At 36.3% G+C, this 15641-nt stretch overlaps 2 protein-coding genes across 2 annotated transcripts; one reads left to right on the forward strand and one right to left on the reverse strand.

Annotated features, from left to right (window-relative positions):
- Positions 1-1044: 1044 nt before the first annotated feature.
- Positions 1045-2437, forward strand: LOC100101178 (small nuclear ribonucleoprotein protein F; the record flags this gene model as incomplete). The annotated part of the gene is given in 3 exon segments (NM_001099806.1): positions 1045-1122; positions 1205-1390; positions 2049-2437. Coding segments are annotated over 2 exon segments (267 nt in total). The 3' UTR covers positions 2141-2437.
- A 1902-nt stretch (positions 2438-4339) lies between these two features.
- Positions 4340-15557, reverse strand: LOC101739800 (trimethylguanosine synthase). Its single transcript, XM_038013861.2, has 10 exons — positions 15252-15557; positions 14315-14450; positions 12634-13985; positions 11549-11759; positions 10168-10414; positions 9187-9331; positions 8040-8200; positions 6576-6751; positions 6204-6326; positions 4340-4738 (listed from the first exon to the last, which is right to left on the reverse strand). Exons 1-10 carry the CDS (start codon positions 15380-15382, stop codon positions 4643-4645), a joined length of 2778 nt encoding a protein of 925 aa, XP_037869789.1. The 5' UTR covers positions 15383-15557; the 3' UTR covers positions 4340-4642.
- Between the last annotated feature and the right edge of the window lie 84 nt (positions 15558-15641).

Genomic DNA, 15641 nt, shown 5'->3' on the forward strand with positions numbered 1-15641 from the left:
TCTACTCTCAGCATAAGCACTTCAACACACAATGTTGAAGTTCTCGTTTTCTATTCCCAAAATAGTTTTATAAAAAAACCGACTCTACTTTCAATTATTTGATGGTTTTTAGTTAGGCCAAAGATCGTTCATACCATCTTTAATTAAACAAACTTATCTAAATGTTTTTATTGCTAATATATAGTTTTATGGAAGCTTTTCACATATTTTTTCTTCTCTTCACATTTTATCAATAGCGAATTCCTCCAAATACGTTGAGAACTTTCAGCTTAGGTGTGTCGTTTTAGTCGCTACAAGCCCTTCTCTATTAGTTAAACATATTTGAAAGTGTAAAAGATTGTGGAAATATAACAAAATCACTGGACCTGACTTCTCAGGACTTTATGTTTATATAAATTAAAGAAAATAATTACCATTTTCTGTAGTTTTTTTTTCAACTGGGCTTCAATAATAATAAGATGAAATACATACTATTATTAATTTTTTACTACATTTTTTTAAAGGGATTTTATGACCTGGACTAACTAAAACTTTTAGGTCAAGTCTTATTTTAATTTTATGTTACGTAACTTTTTTATATGAAAATTATAGAAATGAAATGAAGTTGAATAATATGAAACATGGCATGAAGTGAAATGAAAACGAAATGAAATGAAATGAGATGAGATGATATGGGATGAAGTATAATCTCAGTAAAATGGTGATCATTTACTGAGACTTTTTCAGTGGACTTTTTGGAAGATCTCGAGAACTTACGTTCAGTGGCTTTGTTTCGTTTTCCCACATTTGTGCACTTTCACAGTTACAGTTAAGCAGTTAATAAGCCACCGTTATTACACATTTAAACCTGAAGAAAGACTAATTAGACAAAATAAAACAAACCACTCCTCGCGTTCCCGCCGAAAAGTCCTAGAAAGAACTAATTATAATAAATTTTAAACTACCTGTGTTTTATCTATGGTGGTGTATTATCTATGAGTAGCTGATGGCCGTGTTGCAAATTCAATGCTTTCATAAATAAAAAATAAAAAAATATCTATGAGTAGAAATTAGCGTCGAACTCGAAGCGAAGCCGATACATTTTGAGGTTATATTTTGTATTTCTTGTTAGCCGATATTAAAGTAAGTACTGATGTTTCTTAAATAAGCAATGAAAACAATAAAGGTGGTTTGAAAATGAATTAACATCCAATTTACTTTTTAGAACCTGCAAAAATGGCGGCTGCTATGCCAATAAATCCCAAACCATTTCTTAATAGTCTAACGGGTAAATCCGTGCTAGTTAAATTAAAATGGGGTCATGAATACAAAGGTTTGTTAGTATCAACAGATGGCTACATGAATTTGCAACTTGCTAATACTGAAGAACTTGTCGATGGAACTTGTACAGGTTAGTATTTAAGTGAACAACTTTAAGTAATCACGAAAACATATTAAAGCAAGAGATTAAGATCTACTGGTAGTGGACCTGGACCAAAATTGAATTAAAAATGAGACGTTCATTGTTTGTTTGGTCTATTATGAGTACACTATTCTGCACCCATTTCGACTTCAAAGCTTTCAAGCATTCTGCTTTGAAGAGTAGATTTAATATTCATATTGTAATAAACTTATAAATTCTAGAAGCCACTTAACACTAAATGTCATGGGGTTCATTTGCCCTTTTAAAGAAAAAAAAAGTACTTGCTACAAAGAATGCACAAAATCAATAAATTTCATAACAAGAGACAACTTGACACTTACAAGATTCCAAACCAAACTTTTTGGTTGTGAATAGTTTTGTGAATTTAATTAATTTAAATTAGTAAATAAAATTTAGAAATCAAATCTTAACATTTAAATATTTTTTTTTATATTTTTTTTTAAGAATCTTTTTTATTGTAATTCAGTCCATGCTACATCAAACTTAATGAAGTCATATCAGCAGAGTTCTGTAAAGCTTTAACGGCGTTTGTTTTGAATACTAGTTCAGTTAGTTCTGTTAGTCCATACATACAAAACACTAAATTAAGAACCCTATTAATTTAAGTATTGGGTTTTATTTCCAGGTAATTTAGGTGAAGTTTTAATAAGATGCAATAATGTCTTGTATGTAAGAGGAGCTGATGAAGAAGATGAAGAAGGAGAAATGAAAGAATAATTAGTAATTATTACATAAGTTAGAATAAGGAATTATCTTAAGAATAACAGGCAAAAGGGAAATTTTAAGCAAAAAAATAGAAATTTCATATTACTCTGTTAGCAGTAAAATTACCTTAGGTATATATCCCGAAATACTAATGATTGAGGAGAAAAATGTTAATTGGAACTATTGTTGTATACAATGTTTAAATGAAACAACTTTAATACTTTTTTTTTTTTAATAACTATGTCTGAAACAACCTCTTCAGCATGAATTCCATAACTTGTATAATTAATTATAAGTAAATTTTCACCATAACCTTGTTTTATTTTCTCAACACTAACTTTACAAGAAAAGGTTTGCGATTTATATTGTCCTTGCAAAAAATGAGCATGTGAAAACAGGGAAATATATTGAAATCTAATGATCTTCAATGTATTTTACCCCATTCCTTCTTGCTCTTTTTTGGCCTTTGGGTATTAGATTCCAAATTCGTTTAAAAACACAACCTCATTCGCAAAAACAATTTTCATTTAAAAAAACTTTGGTTCTCATTCTGGTTATGATTTGAAACTAAAAAGTAAATAATACAACCTTATTTTAATATAGTTAAAGCTCTAGAAGTGACTAAAAAGAGATGCATATTATTTTATAGTATCTAGTCTGTGAGAGAACGAGATAGAAAACTCCTACAGGTTACACTTCTACATTTTGCGAATTGCTGCACACTTTGTATTGCTCTGGATGAAGAAAAAAGCTGACTGCCTACTTGGTATTAAGTAGTTGCCATAGCCCACTACATAAATCATCACTCATCTTAAGCCTTGATGCATGAGGTACAGAATGCAGGATAGTGATATTATCTCATTTATGCTTATCCTGCATTCCACTTAGAATTACGAACTTATAAACATTGCCCATTCGAATTTGAACGCCTACAGGATAAGCTATTGATTGTGGAAGTCGGTGAACAAGCATTAGAACATATTTAGAGCAGACCTAAAGACAGGTCACAAACTAATGTCCTACATTAGTCTATCGTGCACGGATGACTGAAATTCTTATAGTCCATTTCGCGAGACAATAGTACTCTTAATGTCAGGGCAATACCAAAAAAAAAATTTTGGTTAACTGTAAAGTCGGTTTACGGACGATAGTTTTACACGTTAAAGTCAGTAGGAGAACTATTCGAACTGCTAGTTCTGACGTCACGCGACATAAATGTGTCACAAGCCAACACTTGGGTCGACTCTGGTCACCGTCCTCGTCGAACCCGTCGCTTGCGACGAAGGGCTCGACGAGCGAATTAACCCATAGACACAGCCCACTGAGTTTCTCGCCGGATCTTCTCAGTGGGTCGCGTTTCCGATCCGGTGGTAGATTCTGCGAAGCACTGCTCTTGCTAGGGTCAGTGTTAGCAACTCTCCGGTTGAGCCCCGTGAGCTCACCTACAAACCTTAGGGTGAAGCTGAAATAGCCTCTCATGGCTATCAGCATAGGTAGGGAAAAAAAAGGGCCGATCGTGCCTCTATCGCATGTTCCGTGCTCTCGCTTGCACGCTCAGGCGGAACGTGACATTTTTTCGTGCGTGTAGCCAATACTTATCGATTAATCACGTCAAAATGCTATCCCTCTGTCTTGTATAAGTATTTGTTAAAATGTGAGTGGGTAACATAATAAAACCACTGTAATGAATAAAATGGTTTTATCAGATTTTTCAAAAAATCCGCCTAAGACTCGGCACAAGATGATACGATTTCGCTGAAGACAGATACGATTTGAAATCTTCACGACTTTTGAGAGGATAAAAACAGCGTCGAAGACACCTTCTTCGACAGTAAAGCGAGAATGCATCAGCCCACTGAGTTTCTCGCCGACACTTCTCAGCGGATCGCTATCACAATGTCGTTATCGATTCATTAGCGAAACAGCTGCTCTTGATGTGTTAGGTTTGCTATGAAGAAGTTCAGGCAGTTGTTAATACATTCTAGATTTATGAGAAACACCCATTTATTAAAAGAAATCGAGCGCCACCTCTCGTTATTTTGTGGTACTATGAACCTTCCCTGAAATACCAACAACCACTGTTTACATCTTTCAACTGTTGTGTATAACTTTTATATAGTATCTTGTAATGTGAAAATACTACTTACTGAACATTCAATCAATTTACATTTCCGGAAAGGGATTAGGTAAATCCAAAATAATAATCACAAATCGAAGGTTTGAAATAAGTAAATTTATTGTACATAAAGGACATAAAAAAAAACATAATCATTTAAAATCTGTAGCAAACACGATCAAATTATGATTTCAATATTTATCAAAATATTCTTTATAAACGGATAAATTCACCTCAACTTAAAACTAACAAAAAAACGCCGTCCACGTGAACATTATTTTTAAAACTGACGTTTTGTGTCAGAACAATCGGTAATACACAGAGTAACATAACATTCTCACTTTGAGCATCGACTAATCTAAATATTGCTTACAATTTCGTAATGTAATTATTGAATTTCAATAGTAATACGCTGTTATCGCAACAAATCTTCTGTCGAGGTAATTCTGTTCCACTTCCAATGAGCCGCTCATGTTTCTTGCTAACGAGATTATCTGAGAACAAAATAAAAACCTTAAATGTTTTAGGTATATTCAGTAACGCGCGAACAGTTTATTTACGACTTAATCATTTTGATAACGACATTAATGCGTTTAAGTTTATTGTACGCAAATAATGATAATTTTAAACAATGACGAACTAACGTAGGAGAAAAAATATCCGAATTTGATTTTTAGTTTATTTTTTTACTGCTTAGATGGGTGGACGAGCTCACAGCCCACCTGGTGTTAAGTGGTTACTGGAGCCCATAGACATCTACAACGTAAATGCGCCACCCACCTTGAGATATAAGTTCTAAGGGCTCAGTATAGTTACAACGGCTGCCCCACCCTTCAAACCGAAACGCATTACTGCTTCACGACAGAAATAGGCAGAGTGGTGATACCTACTCGTGCGGACTCACAAGACGTCCTATCACCAGTAATTATGCAAATTATAATTTTGCGGGTTTGATTTTTATTACACGATGTCATTCCTTCACCGTGGAAGTTAATCGTGAACATTTGTTAAGTACGTATTTCATTAGAAAAATTGGTACCCGCCTGCGGGATTCGAACACCGGTGCTTCGCTCAACAGGAATGCACCGGACGTCTTATCCTTTAGGCCACGACTACTTCTAAACTGCTAAACTATTCGCGCAATTAGCTGCGATTCCGATCCGCTGGTAGATTCTGCGAAGCACTGCTCTTGCTAGGGCTAGTGTTAGCAAATTCTCTCAGGTTGAGCCCGTGAGCTCACCTACCCGTCCCGACGTAGCTGAAATAGCCTCGGGCTACCAGCAACTAGGTAGGGACAATGTAACTATAATGAGACCTTAGAACTTATATCTCAAGGTGGGTGGCGCATTTACGTTGTAAATGTCTATGGGCTCCAGTAATCACTCAACAACCAGGTTTGCTGTGAGCTCGTCCACCCATCTAAGCAATAAAAAAAGCTAATAGCCGTAGTGCGTAGTAAAGAGGGTCACATTTTAAAACAGCTGATGGTGACAGGAAAGGTAGATGGCAAACGTCCCAGAGGACGCAGTCCCACGGGATGGTCGGACCAAATACGATCTTCTCTGAACATCAACTTCCACGACGCCCTTCATGAAGCTAAGGATCTTAGCAGATGGAGGAAATCGCACGGGAGAAACTGATGCAGTGGGAGTCACGACCGTCAGTTATGAAGATAACGTCGCAAGGAGGAGTAGTGCGCTCATTGTATGTATATTTACGGATATATGTACATATGTATGTGTACATATATGTCACTGGTGTATTTCACTGGATTGGGACACCGCGCGTAGCTCGTTTTCAAATGATTTTTGTCCACCTGACAGGTTGTCTGGAAGAGATCGCTTTTAGCGATAAGACCGCCAATTGTACTTTTTGTATTTAATGTATCGCACTGTTTATTTGTTTTTTGGTGTAGAATAAAGAATACTTTCTCTCTCTCTCTCTCTCTCTCTCTCTCACCTGGTCGGGCCGGGAGTTCCGCGGCAAGTACAACACCACGCACGTAGAGACGCTGCGGGCGACGCGCATCAGCTCGGACGCGGGCTTCGGCTCCAGCATCATCTCCAGATCGTACTCGCGGCTCTGTCAAACACAACAAGCCATTTCTACATCGAATCAATCCTGCCTTGCAATGCCTTGAGAGATGAGTTCTAAAGTCTCACTTTTAACAGTACAACCGCTGCCCCACCCTTCAAACTGAAACGCCTTACTGCTTCAGCTACCCGTGTGGATTCACTAGAGGTCCTACCAACAGTAATTATTATCTAGTAGACACGCAGACTATTGTTTCGCTGCAATTCGGCACGACGTCTCAAAGAAACGACAACTCACGCTCGAGTAACTGGGTCCTCCCCACGGAGGGCTCAGGAACACCATGTCGGCCGCGAGTTGGGGCGCCAGCTCGAAGAAGTCGCCAACGATGAACTGTATCCGATCCGACACGCCGTACACCTGAGCGTTGTGCTTCGCCATCTCTATCTTCAACGGATCGATATCTATCGCTATGACTGGAAACGAAAATATAACCTTCGATTAGATGGGACTTTATATACTTGTTTCACTTTCACTTTCACGTACTGGTGGAGGTAGGACCTCTTGTGAGTCCGCGCCACCACCACCATCACCCTGCCTATATCTGCCGTGAAGCAGTAATGCGTTTCGGTTTGAAGGGTGGGGTAGCCGTTGTAACTGTACTTGAGACCTTAGAACTTATATTTCAAGGTGGGTGGCGCATTAACATTGTAGATGTCTATGGACTCTAGTAACCACTTAACACCAGGTCGCGAACTTTGAGCTCGTCCATCCATCTAAGCAATAAAAAAACATTTAGATATGAATTAGAAGATTAGTATAGACAGTCATCGTGGCGTTGTCACGCCACCTGTAACAGCAGTTTATAATATAAGACGCGCGGTGTTCGACTCCTATGAGCGGGTACCAAATTTTGACGAGCGACTTTAACGATTAAGTATCGACTTAACCCATAGATCCGGTGGTAGATTCTGCGAGGCACTGCTCTTTTGCTAGGGCCAGTGTTAGCATCACTTCCGGTTTGAGTCCCGTGAGCTCACCTAATAGCTCGGTGAATCTAGAATAACCCCGTCGAGGTTACTAGAATAAGTAAGAAAAAAAAACCCATGAAAATTATGAGTCCGCTATATTAGGTACCACCACCTTGCTTTTTTGTACCGCGAAGCAGTCATACTATCCATTTTGAAGAGTTGGGCAGCCGTTATAGCAAATGGATACTTCGAAAAAATCTCCAAGATGACTGCATTCACGTTATGATATCTATGATATTCCATAACCACCTAACACCTAGTGGACTGTAAGGTCGTTGACCCGTCAGTGCAATAAATAAAACGTTTTTTTTTATTGATTAGATGGGTGGACGAGCTTACAGCCCACCTATTGTTAAGTGGTTACTGGAGCCCATAGACATCTACAACGTAAATGTGCCACCCATCTTGGGGTATAAGTTTTAAGGTCTCAAGTATAGTTACAACGGCTGCCCCACCCTTCCAACCGAAACGCATTACTGCTTCACGGTAGAAATAGGCAGGGTAGTGATACCTACCCGCGCGGACTCACAAGAGGTCCTACCACCAGTAAAACGTGCATTATAGATAAAATTCTGTCATCATCAGCTTTCAGAAAAAATTTTTTTTTTTTGTGATATGAATAGTACTGTTGCCGAGGGAGAAGTTGTTTGAAGGGGTTCTCAGGTCGGTTCCAGTACCAAGTAACACGTAAGGTCGTTTCATCAGCTAATACAAGAGTCGATGACGTCAGTACCTTTCTTGCTAGTCTTGGCGAACTGTATAGTGTTTCCGCCGGCGCCGCAGAAGGCGTCCACCACGGTGTCGTACGGGCACTTGGCGGCGATGTGACGGGCCACGTTCTCAGGGGTCACGCTGAACCAGCTCTCCCGGTCCAACTTTATACCCTCGTCGAATCTGTGGAAGTAAATCGATCTCGATTTTGTATTTAAGCACTGTTATTAACTACCGACATTAAGGCGCGTTATGAGCTCGCACAGGTAGACGCCGTCGTCTTGCTTATTGTTGACTAGCTGACCAGGCAGACTTCGTAGTGCCTCAATCGATAAAGAAAAGACCTGAACTTTTGTATAAAATAAACTTAAAACAAACAAAAGGAATCCGTCCGACGGGGGACACTTCAAAGGAAAAACAAAATTGTTATTCTTATTTAATTCCGAGCATTTTCATATTTATCTACCTTTTAAACCTTCTCTGGACTTCCACAAGTAATTCAAGACCAAAATTAGCCAAATCGGTCCAGCCGTTCTCGAGTTTTAGACAGACTAACGATCAGCAATTCATTTTTATATATATAGATAGGGATAGATAGATAGATAAAGATATAAAGATAGAGAAACAATAGTAGTCGTCGCGGCCTAAAGGATAAGACGTCCGGTGCATTCGTGTCTAGCAATGCACCGGTGTTCGAATCCCTCCGGCAAGTACCAATTTTTCTATTGAAATACGTACTTAACAAATGTTCACGATTGGCTTCCACGGTGAAGGAATAACATCGTGTAATAGAAATGAAACCCGCAAAATTATAATTTGCGTAATTATTGGTGATAGGACCTCTTGTGAGTCCGCGCGCGTAGGTACCACCAACCTGCCTATTTCTACCGTGAAGCAGTAATGCGTTTCGGTTTGAAACTTATATTTCAAGGTGGGTGGCGCATTTACGTTGTAATTGTCTATGGGCTCCAGTAACTACTTAACACCGGGTGGACTATGAGTTCGTCCACTCATCTAAGTAATAAAAAAAAGTAGCGCTAAAGAGACTCCGAAGTCATGATTGTGATATGTGTCACTTGTGATGACCATGCGCTCCTGGTTACCAACTTAACACCAAGTGGGCTGTGAGCTCGACTACCGTGAATCTAATATGATGAAACAAAAGATACCTGTGAAACAGAGAGTGCCTTTTCTTCCAATACTTAAACATTTTAGGGTCGTCCTGTAATTCTTGGGGCATCTCGGATGCATCCTCCTCCACCCTCGAATACCTTTTCTGGCGTCGTTTACGTTTCGATGTTTCTTGTTGTGTTACTGTTGATAAAAGAGACATTCGAATTAATGGAAAAATTATAGAGGATTAGGGATATTTAATAATAATTTTTTCTTGTATGTTTCCCCAGCTTTGAGTAAATATAATAGTTTGAAAAACTAACAAAATACGCTTTTATAGAAAATCCAACTAAAAACTAGAAAATAAATTTTAATAAATTTGAATTAAAAATAGTGGAAGAAAAAATGATTTTATTGTAAGAAAGCATGGGGTGCATGGTATCAGTAGTTATAAATATGTTATGAACAGATATGAGTAGAAGGGTTATTTTGATAATATCCTGAAAATCTTCCTACGCTTTTTTACAATAAAATCATTTTTTCCTACACTATTTTTAATTCAAATTTATTAAAATTCATTTTCTAGTTTTTAGTTGGATTTTCTATAAAAGCGTATTTTGTTCGTTTTTTTAAACTATTATTTATTTTTCATTTTTTAGTTGATTTCAATTTTTTCAATTGTTTTTAAATATTGAGTTGTCATCGGTCCCTCATAAGTATACCAAATTTCGAGTTAATCCGACGTTTTGAAGGGGGTCAAAATCATGTTCAAAGATTCCGTTACAAACATACATACGCCTGAAGCTAATAAAAGCGTTTTAAAAACTGCTGCTCCCACCTCTGTACCATTAAATCATGTTAATATCTTCACGTTATTTTATAGTAACATTCCAACTGGTGATATGATGCAGTGAAGCGCGTATTCGCCTCAACGCTCTGAGGCTCACGGGCCCCGATGCCAACTTATTACCAGGTCATGGGCTAATTTACTCATAAACGTTCGAAGCAATTTATCAGTGTCAGTAGATAAACTATACCTGAACTATCGTCTACTTGTTCTTCTGAATCCTGTGGGATCTCAGTAGCATCACACGAATCTTGCACTTTCATAATCCGTTCGAAAACTCTGCTTTCCAAGTGGCTCCCAAGTTCCGAACCTTCAATATATCCTTTGTCTTTTTCGTCCTTACGTTCAATAACTTCTGAAGGATCGTGTTCGCTCTTTCTCTCTGTGTCCGATATCGTTTGAGTGCATTCTTCGACATGCTGCATTTGTTTTTCATACTAAAAAATAAATAAATCTTATTACTAGCTTCTGCGAGTGGCTTTAATCCGCGTTTGAAAAAATATATATCCCTCAGATATAGTACTTTTTATGTGAATGTTAGGTACTGTATGTAACTCTGTGCACTGACAATGTAGATATATTCTAAATATAATGGTGATCGATTGAATAGCTATGAGGTGAAAACATAATAAAAAAACTCACTTTTGCATTTATTATATTACCAAGAATAAGAATGGATTTATTATTTTTAGGCTTTTGGTATGTAAAAGATGGTATTAAAACAACTTTACTTTCGGAATTTGATGCATACTGTTAGTGAAATATCACTATAAAATATTTGAAACGTCAAAAATAATCACTACATAGTATAAAACAGTCGCTTTCTCTGTCCCTATGTATGCTTAAATCTTTAAAACTACGCAACGGGTTTTGATGCGGTTTTTTTTATTAGATAGAGTGATTGAAGAGGAAGGTTTATATGTATAACAACATCCATTAAATAGTGGAGAAATCAATAATAAATTACAGTTTCTGAAGCGAAGCGAGGGCGGGTCGCTAGTAATTAATAAAGTAAAAATAACCTTTCAAACTTTCCATGTTTTCAGAATTATTTTCTTTTTTTTAGATGGTTGGACGAGTTCACGGCTCGCATGGTTTTAAGGGGTTATCGGAGCCCATAGACATCTACAACGTAAATACCGCCACCCATCTCGAAACATGAAGTCTCGAGTTTTTACAGTAGGTACCACGGCTGCCCCACCCTTCAAACTGAAACGCATAGCTGCTTCACGGCAGAAATAAGCAGAATCGTGGTACCTACCCGTGCGACGTCTCAGAAGACGTCCTACCACCAGTAAAAAATCCAATTTTTTTTTATTTATTTTTTTATTGCCTTTGTAGGCATACGAGCATACGGCCCACCTGATGGTAAGTGGTCACCGTCGCTCATGGACATCAGCAATGCCAGGGGCAGAGCCAAGCCGCTGCCTAATTATACCAATTAACTTTAATATTTAATATTTAATTATACTAATTATCTTTAATATTTAATAATAATTATCTTACTATATCGTTATAAAGACGTTCAAAACTTATGTAAATTACAGGTTTGTGTTAACTTAATAGCTCACCTCATCCAAATTGAGTGCATTACCGTCATCGTCAAAGTATGTTTTCTTTCCAGTTCCATATTTCTTATTTCTGGGGGGACGTAAGCGGGCCAACCGTTTTCTATAAACCATGTGGCCTGTCAGTAGTTTTTCGGCATTTAAACAGAAACCCATTATCTCAAATGTAGATTTAATCGTCTCTGAAGCTGTCTCTTCGTCGTCGTATTCATGGCTAGCAAAAAAAAACATAATCTGTTTACTTACAATATGGTACATTCATTTTACTATCTATATTTACAAGCTTTTGCCCGCGACTTCGTTCACGTGGAATAGTTCACAAATAATGCTTTATTTTAGAACAAATTTGGTTAACATAAAAAACGTTATAATGTGCCAACCTTAACATATAGACATATGCCGTCGCGGACTTTTTTTTAGATCTTTTAAAGGGGAACAATTCTGTCATGCATTATTTTAGCGAAACTTTGACCGTTTCTGCAGCGCACGCAGCGGAAGCTCTCAAACGGAAAAAAAACCCGATTTTGAAATATTCTTTATTGGTGCTCCACTTGCATTGGTCTTAGCGTGATGTTATATAGCCTATAGCCTTCCTCAATAAATGGGCTATCTAACACGGAAAGAATTTTTTCAAATCGGACCGGTAGTTCCTGAGATTAGCAAACTATTCAGCTTTATAATATTAGTACAGACTACATGTATGTAATAATACATTTTGCTATTTACTGTACTGTATGTATTATGTAGTATTATTGTAGTAAGTATTAGAAATGTTTTAATTACTCACTCACAATCATTTCAAGTTTGCAAGATTTTATTTTTTGGTTTACGACTTTACTTGTCTGGAAGTACCACCATACTTCTGACACAAAAGGTCCTTACTGTCGAAATGTTTACATTAGAAATTAACCTTACATTTGCTTAAATCTATTATTAGGAAAAAAACAATTTCCAGTGAGTGTTTCAGGTATTTTGCTAATCTAACACTACTTTACTCAAGTTATAAAATAACAGATTCTAATATGGATTTATGGATATGGATTGATGTTGGAGTGAATTGAATAAAATTTGTAAATGTAAAAATGTACCTTCGTTTTAATTTTATTGGATTTTCTTCAGGCGGATCGTCATCACCATCGTCGTAGCTGTAAGATTTAAAACTAGTATTGCTGTCGGACTGCTGATAACTGTTTATATGAATTCCTTCTCCAGAATCGGACTGTGCAGGTACTGATTTTTTTTCATTTTCATCACCTGCCTCTATTACTTCCACCGTTGTTTCATTTTCCAATTTTATTTCTTCATCTTTGATTAGATTTTGTAGTAAAACACCTACAGAATCTAAATAACGGAAACTCTTTTTCTTATTGCGCTTCTTAATTTTTGGTTTATCATCTAATTTCATCTGTTCGACTTTTGTTTGCACTTCAATAACTGTTGGCATTTCTTGTGAATTACCTTCACTATTCTCACACTCTATGTCTAATGATTTCTCAACTTTTCCTTTATCCATGGATGTTAAGTTTATGGGAGGGTCATCATTGTTTTGTTCACCGTGTTTGTTAATATAATTAGCATAATGTGCAGCAAACTGCTCCCCGAAATGTTGTTTCCACAAAAACTGCCAATACTGCTCTGTGTCCATTTCAGTGATTGGCACATTATCCAAACTGTCATAAACAGTGGCAATTCTTGTTTGATCATTGGATTGATCTTCTGAAGATGATGACATACTGTAGTCATCGGTGGGGGTTGATTCTGAAGTCACATGACTGGAGCCTATATCATAACTCGATAAGGTAATTTTTGTTACATTAGTCATTGAATCTGTACCTGTCACTGTTCTCGGACTCAATATTCTATCATGCTCAGAACAGGACCGACGTCTGGCTATTGGTAGCCATTGGTCGTCTTTAACTGAAGGAGTCTTTTCTGTTACTTTTTCAATAGCACTGTTTTTTTTGTATGGATTTACTTTTGAATCATATGAAAATTTTCTCTCACGTATGTCATCAGCTCCAGGGGTGTTCTCTATATTTTCTTTGTATATATCCTCTGAGTGTTGTGTTGGTACACCATTCTCATCCATAGTCAAATCATTGTTTTCGTTTAAGAAAGCAGGATTTATGTAATTACTGTACTTCTTTATCCAAGATGCCCAGATAAGTCTTTCACCATGGATAGCCCAAAACTTTTCCCAAGTGTCTTCTGATAGATAATTTTCATTTTCAATTAGGGCTTCTGTATCATGGTCCAACTGTTCGAGTTTATCATGAGAAATGTAATCAGAATGATAATCTTGGTATGTGAGATCAGCACCACTGTCGCTAGGTTGTAAAGCATTTGAAATACCATGAATTTGAGTTGGATCATGCTCATCAGTTGAACAGTAGTTTTCAGTGTGAGAAGCGCTACAATAACAGCTGGCGCCTTCGTCTTTCTGTGGAATTTGAGATACAAATTAATAAAAATTCTAAATTGGATATTTTTAATGCTCTATTTGCCAAATGGCAAAAATAAATGACCCTTGTAATTTCGTTGTATAAGTTAGATGACAGTGTTCATTTATAAGAACTAAAAATCAATGAATTTAGAACAAAAATCCAAAAAGAAACCAAGGTAGGTAGAATATATATATCGTAAAACTGATGCTTATCTGTGCCCCTGGCATCTCTGATGTTCATGTGAACCAACCTCTAGAAGCTTACATTTACATTTCCATGTCAATATTTTACTTTTGTGTTGCAGCAAATAGTATAGATTTCTTACCTCACACTTTACTTTATAAGATGTATCTACAGAGAAATGTACATGGGAATGATCTTCTCCATCCTGGGAGTCTAGGATTTCTGTTTCACTCTCACTTGCATCTTCTTTTTCAATGTAGTATGTTTTAACAGAATCCCTAGTTATGGTGATGAAAATTATAATTTATTTTAATAGTTCTTATCTTATAATATAAATATTTTTGTATTTATTTTGTAAATTTTCACACACACCTCAGAAAATAAGTTTGGAAACTTATCCATCTTAGGGGTGAAACTGGCTTCCAGATCAACATTTAAGTAAGATCAACAATCATAACTATTTTGAAAGTGTCTTTTGAAGCATAGCTAAATGAAACACTGTATTGTTGTTTATTTTGTGTGGTATTTTTACTGTGTGTATTTAAAGCTTTTCTTGATGCCATCAGTCAGGATAACTCATAGAAACTCATTTTTATAAGCAAAATGATTTATTTGTTACCTATTTTTCATTTTGAAAAACGAATATGGGTAACAGGTGCCTTTTAAAAACATATGTTGTTGTTGTTGTATGATATCAGAAATATGTGTTATTTTTTCTGTTGTGATATTTCAGTATTAAATATAGTATTGTTCATAGTGCATGAGTGTTTATTACGTTTAATGTATAATATGTGTATCAAATAATGTATTTACGTAAATTTTAGTTGTTCATTTAAAGAATTCACGAAACAAAAAACAAGAGTAAGATGAACAAAATACTCTGTTCATTAATATAAAAATATATCGTAATATTTTACCTAATAATTATTAAACCACACAATTGTAAACTGCGTTTATGTTCTCAGACGTGTTAACTCCACGAGTGTTGATTAAAACTGATGATTGACCACTAGCATCCTTCCATACACCACTTTAAAGAAAAGAAACACAATAAAAAATAACTATTGTTGAAAGCTTACCTGATAAAAGCTCTACTACAGAGACAATACAGATAATTGTCTTCATCATATTCGTCGTCGCTGTTAATGCTAAAATGAAATTCTGCAAGTGGCTCCCAACGATGATAGTGATCATAATATTCCGACATCATAACAGAAATTAAATTCGGCTTACGATAAGTTCGTCAGTAATTGGCTAAACATAAGTAAGCACAATATTAAATAAGTTTTTATTGAATATTTTGGAAATTTTGAGTTCAACAAAAATCGAATATTTTGCTCATCCTTGTTGAGTTGTACGTTCCGTTTGACATAACTTTTATAAAATACTGTCAAAACAATATTGATTCCCTAAGACAACGGCTTATAGTCAGTCAGTAACGATTACTAACAGTAGCATTTTAATTCCTT

Source organism: Bombyx mori, chromosome 11 (genome assembly GCF_030269925.1).
Source record: "Bombyx mori chromosome 11, ASM3026992v2".
NCBI classification, from domain to species: domain Eukaryota; kingdom Metazoa; phylum Arthropoda; class Insecta; order Lepidoptera; family Bombycidae; genus Bombyx; species Bombyx mori.

Bases quoted from the DNA above. Each gene is read 5' to 3' on its own strand.
- LOC101739800 (XM_038013861.2), bottom strand. From the start codon at position 15,382: ATGATGTCGGAATATTATGATCACTATCATCGTTGGGAGCCACTTGCA. The intron at 10,415-11,548 runs GTGAGCTATTAA...TTTATTTTTTAG, and splicing joins ATGCACTCAATTTGGATGAG to TATGAAAAACAAATGCAGCA. The intron at 4,739-6,203 runs GTGAGAGAGAGA...TTTTGTTCTCAG, and splicing joins GGAACTCCCGGCCCGACCAG to ATAATCTCGTTAGCAAGAAA.